Consider the following 27,378-nt stretch of genomic DNA (forward strand, 5'->3'; position numbering starts at 1 on the left):
TTTTAAAGATGGCACAGCTACATTTCGCAGTATCAAGCGCGAGACGACATGCCGCTGCAGCTAAGATACAACGAGTCGTAAAAATGTTGCGCACACCGGCCCGCGAGGTGAACGAAAATTGAAAACGTTGAAGTTGATTTGATCGCTACGTAGCTGACGCTTTCAGGTGAGATAAGATGGCATGTCGTAAGAAGTGCTCCGGGAGATTGCATTGCCCGGATCCTCAGTAATTTACATTGCTTTATTATTCCACTGTCTTTTGATTCAGAACCCCTTTAATAAATTTATTGCATATTGGAAAAACATCAAACCATTCCGCAGTCGCTGATGATTTTGGTCCTCTGATAACTAACATTAATTTTACCTTGAAGAAAACATGACCTTGAATCGCAAATTTTGATTTGTAATTCAGAGGAAATATTAATATGAATATAATTAAATTATTCATAGATTTAGAACTGACGTTGATTTTGAAATAGAAATATGAATTTACATTATTATCATACAGTCATGTATGTCGATTGCTGACAGATGTATGTGCTTCACGTTCTATTACCCCTGCTCGACTGGCTTATTGTCATTTCCGAATTCGTCCCAAATTTTAACATCTGGAATTTGATAAAGACGGAAATCAACTGTGAGTGACAATGATCAAAAGGTATCCGAAAAACTCATGGCTAGGGGCAAAAGGAAATAATTATGGTAAAATGTCTTTCCCTATAGGCCAAAGCAATCAACGGCTAGTTCAGACAAATACAGTGACTTTGGGGACAGATATATAAGAAAAACTGTTCATTTCTGTCCGAGCAAACTAACATATTAATTGATCTGTCTGTGTTTGACAGCTTGAACGTCTTGGGAATTCAGGATCCAAATGCGGGGTTGCAAAATCATGCTTTAAAAAAAAATGTAATTAATCATTCTCAAGTTCTCGATTGGATCTACTGCGGAATCTACTCGGATCGGTGTGTTTGGTACTAGTATGTGACATCCCTTGTTCTTTAATACAAATATTTTAATGAGTTTGGTACCGCAAGCTTTGAGGACAAATCTCTTGAGTATGTGATGAGGGTAACTTCCGGACCGCGTCGCTGTCACTTTCCCCGACCGTCAGGTCACTGATGTTCCCCCGTCAAGCACACTCTCGCTCCCCGCTTGACTGACTCCCATTTACCGGTAATTTCAACGTTCAAGGGCCTTGTCCTTCAAGTTTGAACGCTTAAGAAGAAGAAAAATCAGAGGCCGTTAACCCTCTGTTTTAATACCCGTCTAATTTCGCTTTTTGTTTCGACCACATGCGAACCAAGAATTACATCACCCACTGCCCAGAACTTCAGCAGCCAATCAAAAACGCGGTAGCAAATGACGTCACCCGGTGACTGTTAGACTGGTCATGCGCAGTGGGTCTCACACGCGCGCACACACACACGGAGCGCAGACTCTTTTCTACGCTCATGAATAATTCAGTGAGTGTGGTGGTTGATAGCCAAACGCACCCAGTCGATTGACCGCACTTCAATCAACGCGACGACTTGGAACAGACGCATCGAAGAAGGTGATAGCTGACTGCAATTCGCTTGAATTTTCACCGACGGAAACCCCTGGACTAGCAGCTGAAAAGGCATCGGAGGAGCCCGAACGGAGGAGACGTTCCCCAGGAAGACGTGATCTATCTTTCCGGAAAGCCCTCGGTGAGTTCAATTTAGTTATTTCAAAATATATTATTCTTAGCTCGACTTTTTGGTTTTTCAAATTTGCTCAGTTGCAAAATGTCAAGATTTGTCTCGATAGCGCTTCATTGATAACTCTCTTCTATAAGCATCATGAAAATGACCAATAAACTTGACCAATACTTCTGTTATGAGTTAGTCCTTTCCCCAACTCAACATTTTCGGTAAATTCTGTTCCTTGAATAGTGATATACAAATTGTGATACGAAAAAGTTACAAATTGTGTCTCTGTTGTCTTCATCACTTGGCCGTCTCGAACATTCAGACAAAATAGTCCTTGTACGGAAAAGGCGTTTCTCATATAATTGGAAAATCGTATTCCATTTTGTTTAATCCAAAACGTACCAGGAACTCGTGGTTCTGATTTGTCTTCAGGCTTTAAGGCTTATGACATTTATTTCCTTGAATGTCCATATTCTTTAAGTGAGAAAAAGCCTCAAAACACAAATGATATCGAAGTCGTGCAAGGAATTTAGTATAAATTGATGACTTCGATTAGCCTGGCAGTTCTAAGGAGAGAGAAGCTTTTCAAATAATATCACGAACGAAAATGACCTTTTTGAATCGGAAAAATGGTTTAAATCTGTAATTTCTGACCCCCTCCCTGTTCCGTAACGACACGCTCTGTTTGGTAAGTTATTCTTTAAAGAATATGCTTCATTGTACATGCTGAAGACGTATTATTAATATTTATTCCCATTTATGAAAGAGGTGTCCAGGTGTACTTTTTTCAGAAATTAATCTTGACACATTTCACAATTACATCACATACGTTGTAATTTCGCACACGTGTGTTTTTACTTGTTTATTTTATTTTGTAAATGAATGGAACGCGCAGTGTGGTTTTCATCTGAATAAAGACCCAAAATAATTTAGGAATTTGATGTATGTACGTGCTCGGAAACATGATATGACTATTCATTTTGACAACATTGTATCAGTTAATTTTATCTCTTATCACTTAAATGTTTTGTGAAACTGCGATCTTTAGTGTGACTTCCACAACTTGTAAATATTGAAATACAATTTCGCGTTAAATAGTGACAAACATTATATTATAAATACCAAAACCAATGAAAATATCATTTTAAACAATTTTTGGGGGGCTCTTTGGCGGAATTCTGAAATTCATTTCGGTTTTCATGAACAAGCTTCCATTCCGTCTGTGGCACAAAAAAAAAATAACATTTCGATTTTGATAACGTGATGAAATTTCTGCGATCTTTCCCAATAGCATAAAAAAATACTTACTTTCGTCAGAGTCGATACCGATTTTGAGACTAGAGAAACAATCTCCTGCGGTTTTGTTTTCCTTTTTTCAGGGAGTGAAAAAAAGGGGATATTTCATTAAGGATAATCAAATCATGAAATCTGGATTAAAATATCCAGCAGGACAATCACTCAATGGATAGTCAGAAACAAAGAACGAAGAAATGTCTGACTGATTCTATTCACGTTGGTATTTTAGATCCAATCTTCCACGTTTACTGTGCAAATACGGAATGCGAGTTAGAGAAATACCTATCAAAGTGACCATTGGATTGAAAGCGAATAGTCATTCCGAGGTTATGATTGGGAAGGAAACGGCTGTTTTGAATGTCAAGAAAATGAGATTTGAGTGAATGAGATGGGGTTCCCGATGCCAACATGTATCGTAGGATTTGGTTGACTCGTTGAAGTTGATTGATATCAAAGTTGAAGTTTAATTTTGGGAAGACCTGGTCAATTTCAAAATTACCGGCAACGCCATTTGAAGTCTGGATATTATTACGCGTCCAAGACTACTTCGGCTGTCCTGGATCGAGACCGTCGGTGCGAAATATTATTTCGAAAAACGGGCCAGGCTATTCTGAAACTTTCTCTGATATTCAAGAGGCAAAAGATAGGGAAAGAAAAATAGTCTGACGATGAGTATTGCAGACTGCAGACTTGCTTTAGGCAATTGTGTCGCAAAGTAATATTCTGTCATAACCCAGCTGTGACACGGCCATCAGAAGATGGACGAGAAAGAAAAACACGGAATTGACTCGAAGCTTCAAGTTCGCAAATTCCATACTTTTCCTCACATTTTGTGGGGGGTGAGAAATAGCCTTGAGGACAAACCGTCCGTCGGCAGGCACCTGATATCAGATAATTGCTACCGGTATGTCAGTCGGGGCGACAGGTGTGGGAATCAGATTCGTAATCAATCGAAAGCTGACACTCATTTTCAGAGTCCGAGGCCCTTTGGGGTCCGGTCGAAATTTAGCATTGCGCTCTCTCGGGCGCATATGGGTAAGGGGGGGGGGGGTTGAGATGAGGCTTGCAGTAAACAGTCACACTATCAGTGGGCTGCCCTTGAACTGTGGACAATTTGAGAGGAAATTGTAAGCGCGCTGTGTGTTCGACTTATCGGCTCCGGTACACCTCAAGTACAGTGCACCGGTCGTGGCTAATTTTTGGACGGGGACTCTTTCGACCAATGAAAGGCAAATGCCGTGTCCGTTGCAGGGCTACGACTACGTCTGTTGTCTGCTTGCTCACTACAGAAAAGGCGAAGACATAGACAATAATGAACTCTAGAAACGAAATTCGGACGCGGACTAATATTAGGGGGACGCGTATAGGCAGCTTGCTTGAATTCTGTCCAGGAATTAAAAATACGAAGAATTATTTCGAAGACGAGATATCCATTTGAAAAAAGGTTGAAATTTCCAAGATTATGAAAAGTTAAAGAATAAAAACAGTATGACATCTGTTTTTAAACTTCACTTTTCGCTTTTTTAATTCGTTAAGTTGTGTTTAACTACATTAAACCCGTCGAAACAGATTTTGGGCAGTCAGGGAAAGGTGGAATTCTAAAAGGTAACGTTTAGGAAATAATCTCTTCAATTACATTACCATCAGGGAACTCGACAAGAGAGTTGGTCACTTTGGATTTTTTTTTTTGGTTCATTTTTTTCTGCAAGTATACCAAGGATCTCGAATTTTGCGAATTAAATGTGAGTGCGTCATTTTGATATAAAAAAACCCTTCACTGGAGCTCGGCATCCAGAACTAGCTCAATAACACGCATTGTGTTTAAAAGTAAAAAAAAAATACATATTGGCAATCATTTATCTGTTTTAATTAATAACACGCTTAAGCTTTTCGTCTTAACAGAATAACTCAGACTATGAGCATAACAATATTTCTGTCGGAATCTGGGTTTTAACCTGACGCATACATGGTTTTCTGTCTTTGCAGGTTTTTTTTTTGGGGGGTGGGGTACATTGAAAGAAAAACACTCCTATTGTTTGAAAAGTGACAATTAATAAATTTTTTAAAAGGTATAGGCCTGGCTTATAATAAGCCTATAGCCATCCAGTTCCTAATTCCCTGCAGTCTGCATGTCCACGCGCTAAAACCAAGTTTCCCGCCAGCGGGTTTAATTTAATTGACCCTGTGGGGATAAGTGGGGATGATTTAATGGTGTCAGCATAGGCACAAAGTATATGAGAAAATCTTATATATCGTAAATATTATTGTGCGTTCTCCCGCTGGTTGTCGGATAATTAGTAATTTGGGACCAATTATTATTTTCTCCGTTCAACAAATCAAATAAAGCCATGGCAACAATTCTGTCTTGGGCTTCACTCTACAGGGTGAGTAAAAAAAAACCCGAAACCTAAATGTCGGGACCGTTGTTTTAGTGAAGTTCTGCATGTAGCACTTTCCAAATCTAGGATATGGAAGCCCAGTTCCTAAGCTTTTTTTTAGTATAAGAATCATTCAAATCACTCATGTACTTTTCAAGTTTTAAACACAACCACCGTTTTAAAGTTCTGTCCACGGATCACAAAAAAATGTGTGTTCTTTCAGCAAAACGAAAACAATTCACACACATCCTTATGTGATTTGTTTTCGTTTTGCTGAAAGAACACTGAACTTTTTTGTGATCCGTGGACAGAACCTTGAAACGGTGGTTGTGTTTAAAGTTCCGTAACTTGAAAAGTACATGAGTGATTTGAATGATTCTTATACTAAAAGAAAGCTTATGAATTGGGCTTCCATATCCTAAATTTTGAAAGTGCTACATGCAGAACTTCACTAAAACAATGGTCCCGACATTTGGGTTTCTATTTTTTTTACCCACCCTGTTTGTGAGAGGAGACGAAAGTCATACCTTTATGCTAAAATTATCGGGTTATTTTAAAAGAACACAAATGTTACCAACTCGACAAACAATAGCAAAGAAAAACGTAATTGATATTTCGTGTAAGAGATCAGGCGTCCCTTTCTGTTGTTTCTGATGCACGCATTTCTACATTTAAAACAAATCATGCATTCACGGATAAAACTTTAATGACGACTAGAACGCCAGATGCAGATGAACTTGTTTCTGAAACACCTGTTTCGCTCAATTAATTAACTTTGTTTTTTGGAATATCATATAAATATCAATGCTTGCCACATTTAATGTTGTCTGTGGAACATCAAACCAATCCTCCCCGCCCAAGGGGCCCTTATATGAGCGGGCCCCGGACGGCCGGACCCTACGCCATTAGGGCTTCGCGCTTCACGCTCGCATTAGTGCTGATCAAGGTATGTCCCCCCCCCCCCAACACACACACACACTTATGAGAAGCGATTGACGCCATTAGCCAAAATAAATGTACTCGGTCAACTCCAAGTTACGGGTATACTTAATAAATACAATTGACTCAAAGATTGAATAACAAGAAATGTAGTCGCGCCCAGTATGGTGCGTCAGACAAGCAGCAGTAGGCCTATAGCATTCATGTCCGCTTCACAAATGTTATTTCATGACTTTGTGGTAACCTGTAGACCTGTCTGGAGCGAGACGATATGCCGGTTCATCCGGATGGCTGTAACTCGAAGCGATCGAGGGTCCCTTGGTTAAACCTGAAATGACTTCTCGATGATATAAAAACCAGCCAGGCATTATGCAGTTATACCAAACACCTATACTAGCTCACGGTGGCCGTGTGGCCCAAGGGTATTGCCTCATCACACACACCTGATTATATACCATCCAATGGTGCTACACACTATGCGGTAGTACCATAGATGCCAGACTGATATGAGTTTGTAAATTAGTTGATCATATCACATAAGCCAGACGCTAACTCTCTGCCTCATTTACTATGTGCTGGGTATCAACTAAAAGTCGTCCATCTATATCACTACAAAGCCATCGCTTTACTGATCCATGGTTTCTATAATACCTAAGTGATCACTCACGCTGCTTCGCCAGCGGCAAATTTTCTGTCGGGCTTCAACATTCTAAATGGTGGACATTCGTCAGAAAGAATCGTTCATGCCAAAATACGAGGGACACCATTACTCTTGTATATAATGATAACGCCGGACGACAGTTATTGAAAAAAAAGTAAAAAACCGTTGTTATAGAATATAATTGAAGAAGACATGTATTTCATTTGTCTCGACGTTTATTTTTAAGAACCAAAAAATATCAAATTAGCAACTTAGGATTGTAGAAATATGGTGCTTTTTCTGAAATTTACATCCTCTTCCATATTCCAAGGGTGAAGGGTGAGGGCTTACCTACAAGAATTTCGCGGATGCAAGTTAAAACAAACGTCTTGAATTGTACACTTAGCCTTGTCACAGAAATCTTACCTCCTGCTTTCCCCATTTCGGGACAGATTTGATAAAAAATCAAACCTCTATAATCTGCATCCCAAGAACTACTGTCTATTAACGGCACTTGGCATTCATTCAACATCTCATGTCGTAAAAGTCATCGGGAGCATCTTTGTCTTTCTGAGCACTCCTCACAGATTTACACAGCGCGTGACAAGAATACAAATTGTAATCAAACTCCAAAATCACTCTTCATTATTTTGTATACATGGGAAAATACGGACCATTACAACCTCACTTGATATGTCAAAGACAGTGCATTTCAATTTATGTGCTGTGTTTTTTCTCCAATGTTTAACTGACATTGTTCAGGAACTGAGGTTCTCCTCGATACAGAACTACGCACTTTACGTCCATGCGCATTACATAAACTCATGTTATTGTGTTCTGAGCATGGTCTAAGGAACAGACAACATTAAAACTTGAAATCTAAAATGCAATTTTAATTAGCAGATGCATTCTAAGTCATCATTCATGCAAACGTAAGACAGTTTGTTTACCCATTCCTATTGGTCGAGAGCACGTCTTGTGTCCGATTTTAAACGGTTGATAAAGACCGGCTGGCTGGTACCGTTTTATTGGTTGAACGTTTACAACCCTCACGTAGGAAATTCACACCACACCGGCACAGCTGCGTTCTGTACCACATCACGCAGTACGCGCGACACGCGCGCCAGTCTTTATAATTATAAGGAGTTGTTTATGACTAATCGCGAGAGGGCCATACCATAGCATAGCATGGGGGTGTTTCGAAAAACATTGAAGAAAAACTGTTGAACGAATCGTTGGAAAGCAAAAACTTGAGCAAAAAGGTATTTATGAATGGGAATATTGTGTGCTCGGTCGGTATTAAACTATGTTTAAGACCGGTTGGAGTGTCAATGCGGATAATGGCCCTCGCCTTCAGCTCGGGTCATTATCAGCATTCATACTCCAACCGGTCTTAAACATTGTGTTTAACATTTGTCATTGTCTTAAACATCAGTGGTGACTTTTTGTGGGGTGAGTCATTTGCATATTCCTTGGTAGCCGGCGAGATTGTTTTGCAAGACGTGATTAGGTCGTCGGTTGATAATTGATGATGTGGTCACAGTGCTTTAACACCGGGGTTGATCATTGTGGTGCACGCTATTGACTGGTACCCTGTTGCGTTGGTCACCTCGATAATTCACCCACGATAGTTTTGCAACTGTGAAGTTCTGGCCTTATGCGTGTGAAGATATCAGTGACTCATCAAAATGATTGATTTAAACGGTAATGAGGCGAGTCGTGTATTTTGTATGAACGTATGGGAGGCATTTCAAACAACTTACGATTTATCTGGGAAAAAAACAAGTTCGATCAGAAATATAGCTGCAGGCCAACGAATTCGTGTTCATGCAGGAGTCACGTGATTGTGCCATGCAATTTCTGGAAGTACATGTAGTAGTTTTTTGAGTAAAACAACCTTTGACCCCAGTGAGCCCATGATGACCTTTGACTGTAAGTTGGTCATGTAACATACTTTTGACAAAGTTTGGTTGAAATCGGTCAAAATATATGTAGGAGCAATAGACAATGTCAACGTTTGTTAATAACGATGATTTGTTGAACTGCTATCCCGCAATTAAAGAAAATTGTGATGATTTCGAAGGATATAAGTTAAGTAGTTGATTTTTTTAAAGGCGTGCAATCAAAAGGTTGCCCGAAAGGGCGGATGCCGATGGTTAAACAAGGGGGCAAAATTAAGATTTTACTCTGAGGTTGATATGCATTATGTGTAGGACCTACTTTAATTCACATTGAGAAAATTGCGAATGTTGAAATATTTTTCTCTGGTCTAAGTTCTGACAAAATTCGCCGTTGTCTAAAAGCTCCCTTTGGCATTGCTTACGCCCTCTCCCGTCTAACTATCCCGTCTAACTAAATATCACCCAAGAAATAAGGCAGGACGAAATATCCCTCCCAGTGTATGGCATTTCCCAGCATTCCCTTTCCACGAATTCCAGGTTGCCACTAGGCCTAAATTCCGCATATCCGATGAGTGGCCCTTGTTGAGTGGCGGGACGCGCCTGAAAAACGGCTAAAAATACGGCAAGAATGTTGCTTTACCCCTCCCAGCCTCGCTCAGATGGAATATTAATGACACAGTCTGAGCAAAATTCGGCGTCAACGAGGATGCTCATGAAAATATTGCCCTTAGTCCCCGAACGTAGACACTTCAACCATCTTGACCCCAATGCGCCTGAGGTCCAACCACCAACATCTACTCTTCATTGATTTTTTTCCCTTCAATCCCCCCTCTCTCTCCCCGGGGCCCCCTCATTTACTCTATCCCCTTGAATGGACCCAAAGGATATCGATGAATATGTATGAGAGGGAAGGAAGATATTAGAAAATAGGTTATGACATAAATCAGATCAGGAGGCACGAATGGAAAGGCGCCCTCCTCTGAGCGGTGTATGCATCAATCATATTAAGATCCCAGAATTTAAATCTTCTAGTCTTTTGTGACCATTAATTTTGTTACCGATGTAAGACCATGATGATAAGACTAAGTTTAGAAAAAATGTATTGTCAGAAGCGGCATTCTGAACATGGTGAAACGAGCATATAACGTACTGGTTGGAAAAAAAGTTAAAAACCTAAAAACTTTGAAAGATCTTACAATTCAATAACCAAAATGTCCCATCCGTGCTGTGACTTTGAACGCACTGTGGCGTGCGCAATATTGAAGAGGGGGGGGGGGGGGGACTATGCATATTTAATAGCTGTTTACTTTACAATTTAAACGCAGCCGATTAGCCTTGCCTTGAGCCAAACTAACTTCAACCTGTCAGATTTTGCAGTCGTGTTCCTCAAACTCAAGACGACGGTGGCTTAAAGTTTTGCCTTGCACGCGCCCCTGTCTACAAACTTCCCGTTAAATATTGATTTTGGTCTCCACACAATGCTCCAGCATCCGTGCCGACCACCCTCCACGAGCCGAAATCGGAAGTTCTCGACGAAAGAGGTTGGACGCAAAATGCCTCGCCTTGCCGAGCGGCACCTGTCGCTCTGTGGGGCCGCGCGGCTGTGAAATCTGGATATCCGAACAGCTGACAGATGTAAAAAAAGAAAAAAAAGATGCAGCTATATACGGAATCTACGTATATTTGATGCGGTCGCAGTGAACTGGGAGGCGGGCGATGAAAACCTCTCGAAAAGCAAGCAGCGTCGTAGATGTGTTGAATAAAACACGGCGGTTATTTATAAGTGTGAAGGCAGGTGATTTCGTTGAACAGTGCCGCGACACCTAAGAATAATCGTCCACAGAATGAAATGATTGTTGATGTTTAGCGGCATTGTTGTGTTGCCAAGGTTCGCTCAATGCAGGCGTGATAGCTTTCATCTGGTGCCGACGAATTGGATCATTTTATTTTTGTGATAGTAGGGAAAGTGGGATTGTCGGTTCTTTTCACTAATTAAGAAGCTGGCGAAATGAGTTCATTCAGGCAAACTCCAGGACGGTTGCAAACTTTCTTTTATAGTCACATTTGAAGAATCTATAGTTAAGCCTATTTTGATGCTGATCTTCAGAAACTATGGAGCACATTCATTTTACTTCCCGAATTAGTACAGAAACAGTTAGTGTACATATTCCAAACTGGTATAAAATGAGCATGAAGAAGAACAACTTTTAAAAATGGAGAGATTATTTTTGTGTGGCTAATTATATCACAAACCTAATTTGCACAACATTGAAGACTTTTAATATGAGTTATCCAATCTTAATGTTCTGTGAATGGCATTATCAGAAATTCCTGGCGAATTGAACACCCTTTTCTACCCACTGCGTCGAAGCTGTTTGATATTTCTGTCAGCCGAGGTACAGAGAACTCACAGGGAAAATGTGACATGCATCACGCACGATGGACGCACGCTGGTCGCTAGAGTCGTGAGTGATGCTAGCCTTTAGTCAAGTCCCACGCGCTTACCCGGACACGTGACGCACCCCGGATGCTGACACGTAAAAAGACTAGCACGAGCGGCGAAGCCGCGAGGGCCTTTACCATCTCGTGGAGAACGCTTATGTTTTTCTTTACATTTGTCTACCGATTTGGTAGACATGCATAATGCATTCCCCGTTGTGAATTGACCAATGAAAATGCAGAATTACTAACGTAAATCAGCCATCGTCTGGCGCCAGACAGCACGTGCGCCGTGGCGCGCTTGCTGTTGCTGGTATCCGCAAACCACCGTTAGATGAGTAATTTATATTCCTCGATTTATATTACGTGAATAAATGAATGAGTGATTAGTTCCACGAGATAGTAAAGGCCCTCGCGGCTTCGCCGCTCGTGCTAGTGTTTTTACGTGCCAGCATTCGGGGTGCGTTACGTGTCCGGATGGTCCGGGTATAGGCGCGTGGGACTTGACTAAAGGCTAGAGTGATGCAAAAGGGTATGCGAAACGCGAGGTCAGTGGCGTTCAACGCAACCTGGGCATACTCGATGGTATTGATTTCATACAACCCCCGTGGCAATAATGAGGGAACACTTGCCTCATTTGCTTAACTATCATTGATTCCACCACGCCGCCAGTCAAATGAAGAGAATAATTTGCTATTTTGTTCTTCAATTTCCAACCATAAAATGTAACCAGACAGTTAGACAGAAAGTGGGCGAGCTGGGGCGAAGTGGTTTTTCCTTTCCTTTTCACTCATTGTTTTGCTTTATTTTGACCTTTTTTTCTCTGCAAGTTTTGTCGTGGATTCTCTCTTCCAGTATTGGCAAGAAAAGAATGATCACTAAGTGGTACTTACATCGAAGGTTTGAAACCATGAAGTTTCATTCATTTTTCAGTGGTTATACTTTTTTTGTAAGTATCGGAAGTAAATTTAGCCGCATTAGATATATACGAGTTTTAATAGCAACCGTTTCTCAGTTGGTATTACCAATTTTGGCTAAAATGTGAAACCTATTCCGATATGCGCCCAGCGATGATGAGACGATCTTAAAGGGAATATACATCATTTGCTTTTGCTGTAATTTTCAGAAATGGATGGAAGTGGGGGGTTGGAAATATATAGCAAATATAGTTACACTGACTTTTTTGAGGTTTTGGGTTCGAAAATGCTATAAAAACCAAGAAAAACAATCATTTTCCTGTAGACTGGTTCCCTGACTCCATATAAGAAGAAACAGAGCAATTTACATACATTGGGGAATTGTAAGGTCAGGGAACCAGTCTAGCTGGCTTGTACCCGTTCATAGGTGTGTAATCGATTGCAAACAAGTGCGATGGTCAATTGGGGCCAGTATTTGAAAAAAGCCAGTTTTTTTCCAACGCTGATCGGCCGATCAGCGTTGGAAATTGATACAAAAATACCACTTTTCTTGAAAATGACAGTATACCAGGTGCCATGATTTTACAGGATGCTTTACACTGTCATTCACTAACAGTCCAGCAAGGTATTTCAAAATGATTAGGTAGTTTTACTTTTTGATGTTCGCAAATGTTGTATTTTCCCTTTAACTATTATGTTCGTTAATTTTAAGCAGAGATTATAAATCCAAGTTTTATAATGCAGGCCGGTTACACACCTATGTTCCGATACCCCTATGTTCTGACACCCCTCTGACACCATATATGTCCCGACTGCACATATTCCTATCCCTAACACTTACCTTAAACCCGGGAATAACACAATCTTATGTGCGGGTTAATTGTCGGAACGTAGGGGTGTCGGAACTTCAACATAAAGCAGTCATCATATATGCCTGGGGCTACATCGAGGGTCAAATTCACGCGAACAGACAAACGTGTGTTCACCGTCGATCGTGGACGTCCTATTGTCCCTCTTTTTTGGTTTTGTACACGACCCCAATCGCGGACGTATGCTGGGAATCGTGGACGATATTGTTATCCTTTGTTCTCTGGTATTTTGCGTCCACGGTTTGAAAAGATGAACACGTACCTGCTTACGTTTACGACAATATCGTCTACATACTGCTCAAAGTACAAGTTGCTTGCTCATCTGAAAAAGCAGCTTGAAAAAAAAAAATACACACGTGTTTCAAAAAAAGGAGAAGCATTGGTGAGAGGTATACTCTTCTATAAGCGCCAGATCAGCACTCAACACATTTTTCCCCCGCGCGTTTGGCTATCAGAGCAAATTTGGCGCGAAAGTAAATGAGCTGGCGGGTCGGCCTAGGCTGTCGAAAGAGTTGTGTCGCGGTCAAATAATACGCACTACTTATTTCTTCTGGCGTCTTCAGCGTGTTGAGTCAACACTTGGGGATATCGGTGTCATCATTTTGCAAGGCCTGAAGGCGTTTGGCGACAAGGGCCTGCGTGTGTGCGCGCCTAATCAAAGTCGGGATCTCGCTATAAAGAATACCATCGTGGCCCCAAAAAAATGTATACTTTTGACAAACCTAATTCTTGGGGCTTTATGGATGTCTTTGTCTTGCCATTTTCAAAAGTAGGGCTGGTAATGGGTTTAGGCTCTCGGTGTTTACTGAAAAATTGCCCCAAGACATTGGATGCTGAGGAAACAATTTGTCTTCCAGAGCTTTGAGTAGATAGTTGATCATTGCCAACTGAAGTATATGGGATGGGTATATCCCCTTACTACCTTCCAATTAAAGGGGAATAATGGTCTCGATATACAATGTTTGAGGAATTCTAATACCTATGAATTAGAAAATTGGACAAGTGGATTTTAATTTTTTTTTATGGGAATGGTCCATCACAAAGCCAGAAGGCCACTCAAGGTGCAGGCTACAAAGAAAAGTGCATAGAGAAAAGAAAAACTTACGGAGAGAGAAGATAACAGGGATGATAAGTTGGTGGAAAACACGATTCAGGCAAGGAGTTCCAAACTGCAGCAGTACGAAGGAAAAGGCTAGAAGAATAATTTCAAATGGCAAACCAAAGGAACTTTTATTTGCTTGAAATTACATTTCAACATTTGCATCGGCGACTGTGGCCTGTGGATTATTGACAGTTGTAGCTAGGCAAGAACGGGGGCCAATTTCATAGAGCTGCTGAAGCACAAAATTTGCTTAAGCACAAAAACGTCTTGCTTAATAAAATCAGGTTACCGGCCAAAACTCCATGCGATTGTTATGCTAAGTAAACAACAGCTAAATACAGTCACAAGCAATGTACATCACATGGAGTTTTGGCCGGTAACCTAATTTTACTAAGCAATGTTTTGTTCGTGCTTAAGCAAATTTTCTGCTTAAGCAGCTCTATGAAATTGGGCCCAGTTCTGGAGTATTATGTTTTCTCACGGTCAGTATGTAACCACACAAAAGTTGATTTTACATGGAAAGGGACCTTATCTACAATAACAAAACTACGATTAAAAACTAACCAAAAACCAGTTTCTATACCCCAAAACACTGAACACTGTCCAACTGTCTAATCCCGTACTGACTCATAAAACCCGACAGGAAAAATATTTGACGGAATACCGATTGCAAATTACAGCATTATGAGATAAAAGCTTTTCGCTGATGAGTCCGGGAGTCGAGTTCAGTGATCTGCGGCACGATCCTGGGAAACTAGCAAGTGGGCCTACCGTCAGAAAGTGGAAAGTCTCCGCGGAGGAGGTAAACCCGATTAGAATAAAGTGATGTTAACTGTCATTTCAAGTGATGGGGGAGTCGGAAACAGTGATTGATAACGATTCACTTGAAAATCCTTCCGCCACAAATGGAAAAGGGAAGTACGGTCGGCGGTGTCTCGATATTTCTGGGATCAAAGGTCTTTGCACGAACGCAATGCATGTCGCAAACGACCTACGTTGAGCAGTGACGCAGTTTGTAGCGTCACATTCAAACCACTTCGCGCCGGGATAATTTTGCCGAAGATTTCGATTTTCGCAAGTGGCCAAAATTCCCAGCCAACTTCTGATATACAGCCAAACACCACAAATACTGATTCGCAAGAGTCATTTCAACAGTACTTGTACGATATTTTTTGCTGAAACCTCATATGTTTTAATACTCCGGGGTGTGCGCTGGAGCGTAAATTGTACAACTAGTGGCGCACCCAGGATTTGGCTGGGGGATGCTCACAATTTAATTTTTTTCAATTATTTTTAGAAGTTTAAATTTTTTCAAGAAATTTTGCCTAAAATTTTTGGCCGCTGAAAAATATTTTTTCGGGGGGGGGGGAACTATTTTGACCTTGGTGGCGCCATTTACACCCTATTATACTACTCGAAAATAGGCCACATACATATCACCACGGTTAAATCGTAGGACTACAGACAAATTACCAAAGAAAAAAAGGAGACAACCTCTTGGGGGCACTCAAGCCCCCGAGCGCCCCCCCCCCGGGTGCGCCACTGTGTACAACAATATTTATGCCGTGCACAACGGCCAATTCAAGATCAACACACGGTCCGCCTCCAAAGACTTCACGGACTTTGTGTGTGTGCGTGTGTACAAAAGACACGAGGGATTAGCGGGTTTAGACGTCACCCGGAGACGAGGCGAGGCAATCTTGACGTCTTAACCCATCAGCCGTGCCTGTGTATACAACATCCAGTCCGTGTTATCACGTCCTCCGACGCGAACTGATTAAAGAGAAAGCAATAAGTGCACTTAAGTGTCTCAATGCCTTTTCAGTTTTGAAATTTTGATACCAATGTTTAGACTTTGTCGCAAGAATATTTTTCATTTTTTTTATCTGACGATGGCACTACACTCTAAAAAATAGTTGCTCAATATTGGGTAAAATTACTACCTTTTCGAGAGTAAAAAGGGAACATGGTCGTCAACTTGTGTACTTTTTTTTACACAACAGCTAAAGTGTAGAAAAGTACCATTTCAGTGTAACTTTTACCCATAATTGTGTTACGTGTTTGCACAACAAAGTTGGGTAAGAAAGTTTACCCATGTGACGACCATGTTCCCTTTTTACTCAATTATTGGGTAAACTTTACCCAACCCTCCTTTTACCCAAGTGTTGTGTCAGTTTTTTACCCAGATATTAGGTTCTAATTTTTACCCTGCACTGTTGGGTTCTTCATTTACCCATCACTTGGGTTGTTTTTACATTAGTTGTTGTGTACCTTTGTTATTGATCCTTGCGGTTTTATTCAACTTTGAACTCTGCAATGTGAATTGCATGCTAGAGACAGCAATCGCGAGGGATTTCAATAACTGAGTCCTGGGTTGGAAAGTCAGTAAAATGAATAAGGTGATATTTCCCCAAATATGGTGCTGATGCATGAGGACTATTACGAGGAGCATGGGCTAAATGATGGGCAGGGGTGTTAGAATTTCCCTCAATCAACTCATTCAAAAACAATTCCCCAAATGTCGGTCACTTTACTCCGTGTTTCTAGATCTGAGAACACTCAATATACGGTACATGAAACGCATGCATCATGTTCATGGAATCGTGGTTGGCAGAGCCGTGACGTCCAAGTTGCAAATAAATGTCTAAATAATAAGCATGTCACTTCTCCAATCTCCCCGATATTAATCCTCATACATCAGCATCCCATTTGGAGGAAACAACACTGAAACTCATTTCACTGACTTACCTGGAACAAAGAAATCACGTCTTCAAAATCACCAAATTGTTGAAGGTCTCACAATCGGTGGCCATCTTGAGTGATGACGCGTGCACATTATTGGGTAAACTTGTCACGTGCGTCAGTTTACCCCACACAGTGGTAACATTTTACTAATGTCGTGGTAAATTCTACTCTTCGACGTGTGCAATGAGAGAATTGTTACACAGTGGTTGGGTAAATCCAGTTTCTTTAACCCATCACTTGGGTAATAATACAATGATTTGAACTTTTTGCCTGTGCTGCTGGGACTTGTAGTCAATGTTGGGTACTATTTTACCCTTTTCATGTGTAACACATTTGACACAAGTAGGAGGTACAAGCGAAATTTTCATTTTGCTCAATATTGGGCAGAAATGACACACTTTTTTTACACAACAGTTTTACACAACATAAATTTACACTTCTTTTTTAGAGTGTAAGACCCCCGATAAAAAAAGACACTTACACAGAAACCACTGTATGAGACGATTGTACGAGTTCTTCTATAAAGGCATTTCATGTAATTGTGTGATTCTCTACGGTGTTTTTAGCCTAACCGGGAAACAGAACCGAGATATTTGACGATGAGAGTACTAGAACAGATCAGGTTGGGGCCAACATTATTCCACGGACCACATTACAATACTTCGTCTACCGACTAATCGTGAGCCTTCCTCACGCAATTATTAAACGCAGGGGTCTTTTTTTCCGGGCCACGCGCGAAACACTCGCGAAGCGATGATTTACCGGCTCAGTGACGCCTAGAGAGGACGCCTCTCCACGGTACTCGGGACTGGGTCTCGCGCCGCTGACTCCCCCCAGAAAAAGTCATCGATCGTTTCATCGCGTCGGCAAGGTCGCGAAGTGCGCCGGCTGGAAATGGAATCCGATCCATCTTTCTTGGTCGGATTCTGCCCCGTCGATTCTGTCTAATTACGAGTCGGGCAGTGATTGATATTCTTGCATTTAGGCATATGAAATATGAGGTTGAGGGGAACATTGTATGGTTTTGAGTCGAGACATTCACGAAAACTTGTGATATAGGTTACGCAGGGTTCATGCGTTTACCGACGCTGGAGGGCGCTTTAGGTACACTTTCTTCCTCATGACAAGTCGTAATGTAATCCTGTTCGCAGTGAACCGCTGTTATTAGATGTAAAGATTCAACTGTGTCTGTCTGCAGAATTTAATTCAAAAGCATACTGCGGTTGAAGAATTGATTATTTCAAATGTTGGGACAAAAAAACCCCAATAAGTTTTCTGCACAGTGCACGCTACGTGCGACACTGTATGGCCTGTATAAAACGTACACAAAATATATAACGCAGGTAGCGTTCTGAATATTCGTCACTGATACTTACAAAGTTTGTTGAGTTATAACAGTGGTTTCTGGGGAAGTTTTTGTATTGTAGAAGTGACAGAATTTCACTTGCGCTCATAGTGTGTGAAAGACACCTTGACAACCAACACGATGTTTCTAGGGACGGTTCGGTAGCTGTAACTACGACACTTTAATGTAAAAGAGCCGTTTCACGACGTGTCAATAGAAGCACGCGTTTGTTTAGGGCATCATGCACACCTCAGTTTGTCGCCCGTTTGTGAAGGCGAATGTAATTGATTGATAAAAAAACTCCCTTGGGTGTTCCTTTGAAAAGGTCGATCGCCCAAACCCAAGGACATTGTTCTCTCAGGCTAAACAACTCCTTACATCTTAAAAATGCCCCTGGCCTCTTGTGATTGGCATTCCTATTGGTTTCTGGTTTCGTGAAGGCACGAAGGTTGTACCCTGAAGCGCCTGGAGCGACGTTTATAACGTCACCGAGATAAATGCCGGACTTAAAATACATATAGCCGCGGGAGGGTTAGCGATCGATAGGCGGGGCATCGATCCACCTCCCATGTCGTCCGAGTACTTTTAGTGATTGCTGCCAGGGTAAACGGTGTTGATTTCGTCACCTTTTTCTTTGACGTCACCGTCTCAGCACACCTTAAGACCCTCGCGGAGATATCTGCCACATGCCAAAATTAAATGGATTGATCACGCGGTGTCGTACTTGCGGTGAATAATTCCCAGTGTTTTTATAGGAAACCGATGCCCTACAGCAGGGGCGGATCTAGATTTCAGGAAACGGGGGGGGGGGGTGTTATAGGATACGAAGGGTGGAGGTTGAGTGAAGGCGTGCCCCTGGACAATTGTGAAATTAACGCTCCTGCAATTTAAGTTAATTTGAGAAATGTTTTAGGAACGTTAGCATTCCATTTTCATTTTGGCCCCATTTTACTAGTATCATAACATTAGTTAGCGACAGAACATGGGGGTGTGGTTGTAACCATCCCCCACCGATCCGCCACTGGTACGGTTAGCTTAGTGCGTCGAAGCAACTTTTCTCTGTCACCCACTGAGCTAATTATTCCAGTTTGTTGCCCAAATGTTTGCGAGCATGTCACTTTTTTTCTGATGATGTCATATTCTATTACTATAAACTGATCTGCCTAATTGTTTGTTACAAAATACGACTGCAGTTATGATGATTTTACGTCCATCGAGTCTTTCACAGTGAAAACGGGTCAGAACAAAACTCCCTTCAAAACTTAACGACCGGTTCCTTTGAAAGAACAGCAATGGCGGACACAAGATTTTTAAAAGGGTAGGGTTGGCTGGGAGTTGAAGTCCAAGATTTAAATAAGGGCGGATGGGGCATTGCGGTCAACGCATAAAAAGCCCAAAGGCTGATGATCAGCATGCAATGAATCAAGACACGCGATATTGAGAAATGACGTTATTCAGGGCTCTTAAAGAATTTTGGGGATTTTTCCCCCGTTGTATAAATAATTAACATTGCTCAATCAGTGGGTGGTAGCCACCCCAAACACTTCTTGGATCCGCCCTTGAACAGTCAAGACAGGTTGCCTCGCCGCAGTCTAACAAAACACCGTTTGACCAGTTCAGAATCCACTTGACGTGCATGATATTGCATACCAGATTTGCGGGACTTCATTTTGACTATAGCTAGAACACATTACTTTTCATTTACAAATTTGATGTTGTGGTCATCGGATGCCAACTTGCAGCAGACTGTTCCCTTCTACACTGCATGTGTGTCACTGGAAACGATATTGGTGTGAAAGTGGTAACATAAACTGTTTAATGTGGGCAAGATAACATTCAAATGATGCTCAAATGTTTTGGTTGCCCAGTGAAGTTTGTCCGTTGGTATGACGTCAGAGGTAACATGGTCTATACGGACAATCGAATACTCCAGTGGTCACTAAGTTGCTGTCGTGCTCTCTGTCATGACCCTGTTCGATTCTCCAGCTGCCTTCGTCTCGTCAATTCCCCCAGTGGGAGGACTCGGGTTGGAGGGTTCGTGAATAATCTCCATGGCGATTTCCTTGACCTAGTTATCAAGGGCACTGGATGTATATGCCAGGGAATGTTAGACGCAGGAGTGTACTACTACTAGAACGGTCACGATCCTTTAATACTTGAAATTCAGAGCGATTTGGGAGCGTAGACTCACAAACGTGATCTTACTGCGCAAAACCATAGAGGATCATTTGCATTTAATACCCCAAAAGTGACCTCCAGAATTATTATCATCAAAAAGCCTACTTGGATTAAAAATCGTACTGGTACTAAACACCCCGTGAAATTATTCCGTCTGGCTTGCTGTCATTTACAAGAAATCAAGAAGAGTAGATGATTTCCAACGATCAATAAAATGACTGATTTTTGGCATAAGGAGTGCTATGAACGAAATTGTCTTTTGTAATTTAAAGGTTGTGCATGATTTGTTCACAGTTTTCTCAAAAAGTGTGATACTCACTGAGCTGAGACTTACAAGTTAGGTTTTGAATATTCTTCGTTGGATTTTGACTCGTTATTATTGGATACGAACAAAACGCATGAAAAGCAAATGATCCAATGTGTCTTGAACACTCCTATGGAAACTGCATTGGCGTATCACAAGCAGATATCGTATTTGTATATTAGGTAAAATGGAAGTCGCTTATTAATTTTCCGGCCACTGTCGGGGCTGGTTAACGTTAGCGCGCGCTGTTTAAATAAAAAAATAATTCAATCAGTCGGAGAGGCTTCAGAGATGCCCACTTCATTTCAAATGAAGCAAATTTGAAGAATTCCCGCAATTAAATTGCCGTGTGTATATATTCTTGTATATATCGCGCGAAGGGTTCCACAGAGTGGAATGCGCTATTAGAAAAATGAAAAATCAAAACAATTGCGGTTGAAGTCCAACATAGCGCCACCCAGAAACAAAACCACACCCCTCCAAATTTACAGCATTTGAAGAAAAGCCATGTAATGACTTTAAGTCTCCTCGGTGTTAAAATGTGTTCCTTAATCTCAACTCCTCTTAGTCGAAACGACGACTTTTAAGAGCTCCCATCAAATCCCATGCAGTTATTGCTCCCTTCCAACACTCCTAACTGCCCGGTGCGATGTTGGCTCCGATGATATATTTGATTGCCATGCAATTTCCTGCACTTAAACGCCAATGAGATGAGGAACATCTCCAGCCATAATTAAGGAAGACAAATAGAAGAAGGGTTATGCTTTCTCGTAGTGGCATCGTTAAGTGAAGCTGTTACTTTCCCCTGAAAAAAATCTTTCTTTTTTACGAATTGTGTAGAATGCAAGTGCAAATCAGCCTCCTGTATTAAAAGACCCTACGCTAATTGTCTGTGTGTCACGGTTTTTTTTGTAAAAGGCCTTAGGAGTGCATCTGCGGAGGCGCAAGATGCAAGAGTTAATGGAGAGGTATTCTGTGTGTGAGCAGGGTGACCGTAAGGTCAGAGCCAAATTCTGCTAAATGCACATCAAAAATCTGTCAGATTTATCAAAAATCTGCCAAATTTTCCAGAATTACTCGAAATACATTATAAACACTTAAAATCACATGCAGATTAGTAGTATTGCCTTAATTAAGATTCAAATTACATAATAAACAATCTAGTCACATAAAGATGTTGTGAAATTACTGGTAAATTTCGGGCAAAACGCGGATCTGGCCACGATGAAGTCCGTTTTCCAGTGAACCTCAGCACCTAGACCAGCCAACCTGTCCCATTATGCAAGGGTTTGTTTGAAAAGGATTGAAGTTTTTTAAACAAATGTACACTTTTTTGTTCAAATTTGCTGTTTGTGTTGTCGAACAACCATTTTTGCAGAATTCTGCCAGATATCTGCCAAAAAAAATCCATTCTGTCAAATTTTCTGTCAAACTCGTTTTTTAACAAAAATTATGTTAGCCGAAAATCGGCTAAAACGGTCACCCTGTGTGTAAGTGCCCTGTGCTACGATTTCACGGTCCTTTGAAGTCACGGTTGGCACGTGAAAAAAAATGATATATTTGTTTTGTTTTGTTTTTTGGCATTTTTTTTTTTTTTTGACGCTTTGAATGGTGAAATATTACAACATTATCTCTATGAAAACACTCCAAAACGTATCGCTATTACGCAAAACATAACGTTGATGGTGAAAAATGTGGCAAATGATTCGTCCAGGTTTACCACGCCCACTTCGGGTCAACATGCAAATGGAGGTCAAAGTAATGCATTAATATATAACCTTTAACCGAAGTACGAATTCGTACGATATATGAGTACGAAGCCTGGACGTATAATGAACCCCCTTCTCAAAATGCATCAACTTGGGGGCTTAACGACTCCACCTAGCTAGCGCTAGTATATTATAATTCTTAGTTCGAAAAAAAACACCAAACTTTGAAACGTTGAATAACTACTGTGACAAATATCATCACTTCGCTTGGACCGTGCACGAGAATGTAAGGTATTTCATCTTGAGTACGCACGACTAACTTTCATCTGATTGCGCAGAAACCCGTAGCATCCTCGCAGAAAAACGCACCTGAGCTGAGCGCGTGAGTCCGGTTCGTAAGCATAGAGCTATTCGTAAGTAGTGACGTGGTGTTCACGCGCACGCACCACTGATTACTAGCGCCCATTGGCTAAACACGCACCTTTGCACTACTTCCGGTCCAAATGGTTCCAATGCTACTTACTGTGCCGTGGGCGTGGTTTGAACTGAAGTGACGTCACACTTACAAACCGGATAGACTAGTTCGCCATTATGCACGCATGCGCACTGAAGGAGGAGTGAGAAAAGCACATTGATTTCCATTATCTGGTCTGTATAATGAAGATCAATTGAAAAGAAGTAAGAAAAAGTAAAGAAACTCTGAACATTTTGGTGGAATTTGAATTTCCAACGTTTTGTTGGTGTTTTCAGCTTTCTGGTTTTTTGAATGGTGAAAAACGAAATGAAACTATAACCACAAGAACTTGATGATCACAAACTCCTTAAAGATGTTCAAGTGCAAAGACTTCATCTCACAGACAACAGTGAACAGCAATCTACAAATCTAATAATGTTGTTTTGTTGTTCCATGTATTTTTGCATCAATCTATATTCCCTTTAGTTAAATACAAAGCCTAGCAAGAAACGCTGGCTGACAAAGAGACAACGCTATAACTGAATTAAGCCGTGTGAAACTTAATAATGCGCGTCTTTGCACGAAGGAGTGTCATAATGCAAGGCTTTAGAAGAAAGCTTAATTTATGGACGATCCTCTTTGACAATAAATAAACCTTTTGTAAGTGTTGCCCAAGTCTCCCTGCTTTGTCCTTCATCTATAGGATGATTGATCAAATACCACAATGCGCAAGGCTCGGACAATTGCAAAGAAATTGCAGCTCTCAATCAACAAAATGAACCGTCAGAAAACATTTTATTGCGAGTAAATTAAATTGGAGTTGTTGGAGGCAGGGGTCATGACCCTTCTCAGTGAGTGTCCGGAGCACGCAATATATTCACAAGCCGTTTCTTTACCGCATCTTTGGAACTGTGTTATATTAGGTGCTTGGGGGAAATTTATTGCTAAATCCAATTCTTGTTAAGGATAGCAATCAGTGACGGTGTCATATGAAAATCGGACTCGTATGAAAATCGGACTCTTTTTCCCTTTTATTGGTTAACCCTCTCACGTGACCGGTCCCTCTCCTAATTATCTATGCATAAGCATGCGCAATACCACCAATGAGTCCGTATTTCATAAAACCTAAATTCATGCTACAACGGCTTTGGTTACTCCGTTCGGCCTGCCCTTGTTCGAATTCAAACCCAACTTGGAATCTGTTTAGCTGGTTGTCTTTACGCTCGGTCAAAAGCTGATCCCATTCAGCTGCATGCACAAAGCTGCTATGAAAACAATACAACTGTAGGGAAACCCCCACCTGTCTGTCTGCAGTTGAACACATCGAACTGCTGAACAACCATAATCTTACCACGGCTCAAGGAAAGGTCTCAAGAATCTGAGAACAAGAAATCTCGTTTTGAAATCGGCACAAAATCCGACTTTAAAAGAGACAGTGTAGTTGTAGATCGGTTTAATATTTTGTAGTGAAGGATTTATGAATAGATTATGCCACAGAATTATAGTATTTCGGCTGATGCTATTACCCCTGATCAACGGGCTTATCAACTGATGGATCTATCTTAACTCCCGAGGGAGCATACACAACCATGCTTTTAATAGCCTCATCAGAAGCTGCTGCATTTGCTAATAACCAGCTCAAATCTCACACTATGTCGTACCCCCTGTAGACTATTGAGTATGGAGCAGGAAATATGGCAAAATATCTTGCCTTGGGACACACATGACCCGGCAACACCCAGAAGAAACTCATTCTCGTTGTCATCATCGCACCTGTCTTCGTGATCCTGAACCACAGGATATTACAGTGTCTTTTTTTAAACAAGGATCATCAGCGAATAAATATTTAAGGACTGTTTTCTCTCTCTCTCCTTTCTTGAACTGCAGGGTACAGCTTCAATGGCGCGTTTGGAGTTGATGCTACTCTTGGTGTCGGTCCTTTTGGCCGTGACGGTGCTCCAATGTCGTGCTGACGACGAGAACACCGCAGACGAGGAAGACGTCCAACAGGTCCTGAAGGGGATCTACGCCGACGAACCCGACGAGGACAAACGGGTCAATCGCTTCAAGACCCTGGGTAGGAGACCGGGGAACAGGAGGGTGATCAAGTCCGACCCAGCAATGCAAGAAGAAGAAGAGGCAAATGAAGAGGAGAAGAGGGCCAACCGGTACCGTTCCGTCGGAGGTCGTACCAGGAACAGGATGATGAGGGTCACTAAGGCCGACCCCGAGGGGGAAGTCGAGGATGCTCTGGATGCAAACGAAGAGGAGAAGAGAGCCAACCGGTTCCGCTCCGTCGGAGGTCGTACCAGGAACAGGCTGATGCGAGTTACCAAGTCTGATCCCGAAGAAGATGTGCAAGAAGTTCTGGAGGCAAACGAGGAAGAGAAGAGGGCCAACAGGTACCGCACCGTAGGAAACCGCCAAAGAAATAGGATGATGCGGGTGACCAAGTCTGATCCCGAAGAAGAAGTCCAAGAATTTCTGGAGCCAAACGAGGAAGAGAAGAGGGCCAACAGGTTCCGCACCGTAGGAAACCGCCCAAGAAATAGGATGATGCGGGTGACCAAGTCTGATCCCGAAGAAGAAGTCCAGGAAGTTCTTGAGGCGAATGATGAAGAAAAGAGAGGCAACCGATTCCGTACCGTAGGAAACCGCCAGAGGAACAGGATGATGCGAGTTACCAAGTCTGATCCCGAGGAGGAAGCTGACGAGGTGCCCGAGGCCAACGAAGAGGAGAAGAGAGCCAACATGTACCGTTCTGGGAATCGTGCACGAGGGAGTAGAGGTGGCAGGTATTAGATGTACCGGTTCTGGATGTAGATCTGGCTAGGATATCCCGACGTGCTAGTGAACGACCGATAATCATCTTGTAAATTATTTTTCTGACAACCATGCCTCTCAAACAGTGGTTCCAACGTTTAACAGGACTGTTTGGAAAATTTGGTCGTGAAAACAGTTTAACCTCACTGTGTAGCAGTATTTCGAACGAGTGATGCATAATTGAATCTTGATTTTGGTTAAATTGCAAACCTTGAAGGCAAAAGTTCTACTAGCTTGAGTTAAATTTGCTATTAGAAAGATAGAATTTCGTAAAAAATTACATCATTAATTTGTTGGTATGAATAAGCATAGAGTGCGGACGGTGAAAGATGGTATTTTTAAAAATAAGTGACCAGTGATTTTATGAATCACAGCAATCGTCGACCAAGAACCATTTTGAGATATGAACCAACCCTTGAAATCTGTGGATGGGATGAAAGCAGGGCTAATAGTAAGGATTAAAATATAATTTATGACAATTGTCTTTCTTGGGTGTAAATAAGTAACATCTTTAAGTGTCTTTCTGCCTATATGTTTCTCTTAATAACAGCTGGAAAACAACAGTTATCACCGAGTAAATATAGAAAAATATATATAAAAAAATATAGTTTGAGATATTTAAATCGTATTGCTTGTTGCACTACGGCGCTTACGAAAAATACTTGCTTGTAAATAATGGCAGATCAATGTTGTGAATTGCAAAATTAAGTTTTAAAAAATTCAAGATTGTTTCCTTAATTGTTGTTATTTTCTGAACCGCCTGAACTTCTCTGGTAGAAGAATGCACTATAAACTTGCCTTCTTGGAAACTAAATAGATTTCGTCATGGCACGCTGACCTTTGACCCTTAGATGATGACCTCCTACCCAGTGCAATCATTGCAGGCGTGGTTCTTCATGTGCGATTTTTATGTAACATTAGCATCCTACATTCCCCAAATTTCGCAAATGTCAATAATCTTTATTTGAAAAAAAAAACAACGTATTTATCCACAGTTTCCACATTTACCTGAAGTTCAAAACCAATTTCCGGTAGTTTTATCCCAAGGAATTCCTCCAGGTTTCAAAACTTTCCTTGAAACCATGTTCCAATGCAAACTAAAATTTAGCCAAGGGGTTAATTTGTATGGTTAACCTTACTACCGCGCCTGCAACTTAGATAACTGACTTGACACACTTATTCAATTAACACAGTGTGCATGGTGCATGTGACGTCAACACTACTGCACAATGATACTATGATTTGCGAAGTCTAGGATCTACACCAAATAGTTCAGAGCAAAGAAAAAAGTCAGAATTATTTTTTCAATATTTGCACTTGATTTATAATGATCTATGTGACTTTTACTGAATTTGTGTGATAGTGTTTCCTTTCAACACTTCGACAGAGGGTTGTTAGAATTTCCTGAATCTAAAATTCCTTGGCGAGTTGTCGCAGCCTGAATAAAGTGTCGAACGGAATCAAGACAAAAGTTTGGATATGCATGTACGTTTATTATAAGAAACGTCAGACAACACTCAGTGTTAGTTCATGTCTTGTATAAAACTGAAGAACGAACAAACCCAGTGCGCACTGACTAGTCTGATCAAAAACTGAATGTTTGGGAAAATATCTGGAATTTTTATCTTGGCCCAATTTTCACGGAGCTGCTAAACTGGAAAAAAGC

General features: G+C 41.3%; 1 protein-coding gene and 1 long non-coding RNA gene across 2 annotated transcripts; one reads left to right on the plus strand and one right to left on the minus strand.

Moving 5' to 3' along the window:
* Positions 1-1,524: 1,524 nt before the first annotated feature.
* Positions 1,525-27,178, plus strand: LOC119738493 (trichohyalin-like). The gene is made up of 2 exons (XM_038213398.1): positions 1,525-1,691; positions 24,777-27,178. Exon 2 carries the CDS (start codon positions 24,789-24,791, stop codon positions 25,689-25,691), a length of 903 nt encoding a protein of 300 aa, XP_038069326.1. The 5' UTR covers positions 1,525-1,691; positions 24,777-24,788; the 3' UTR covers positions 25,692-27,178.
* LOC119738494 lies at positions 16,412-16,949 on the minus strand. Its single transcript, XR_005272458.1, has 2 exons — positions 16,903-16,949; positions 16,412-16,523 (listed from the first exon to the last, which is right to left on the minus strand). It is a non-coding gene; the product is annotated as an uncharacterized LOC119738494 (long non-coding RNA).
* Positions 27,179-27,378: the final 200 nt, after the last annotated feature.

This window comes from Patiria miniata, unplaced genomic scaffold (genome assembly GCF_015706575.1).
Source record: "Patiria miniata isolate m_02_andy unplaced genomic scaffold, ASM1570657v1 HiC_scaffold_3, whole genome shotgun sequence".
Taxonomy (NCBI): Eukaryota; Metazoa; Echinodermata; class Asteroidea; order Valvatida; family Asterinidae; genus Patiria; species Patiria miniata.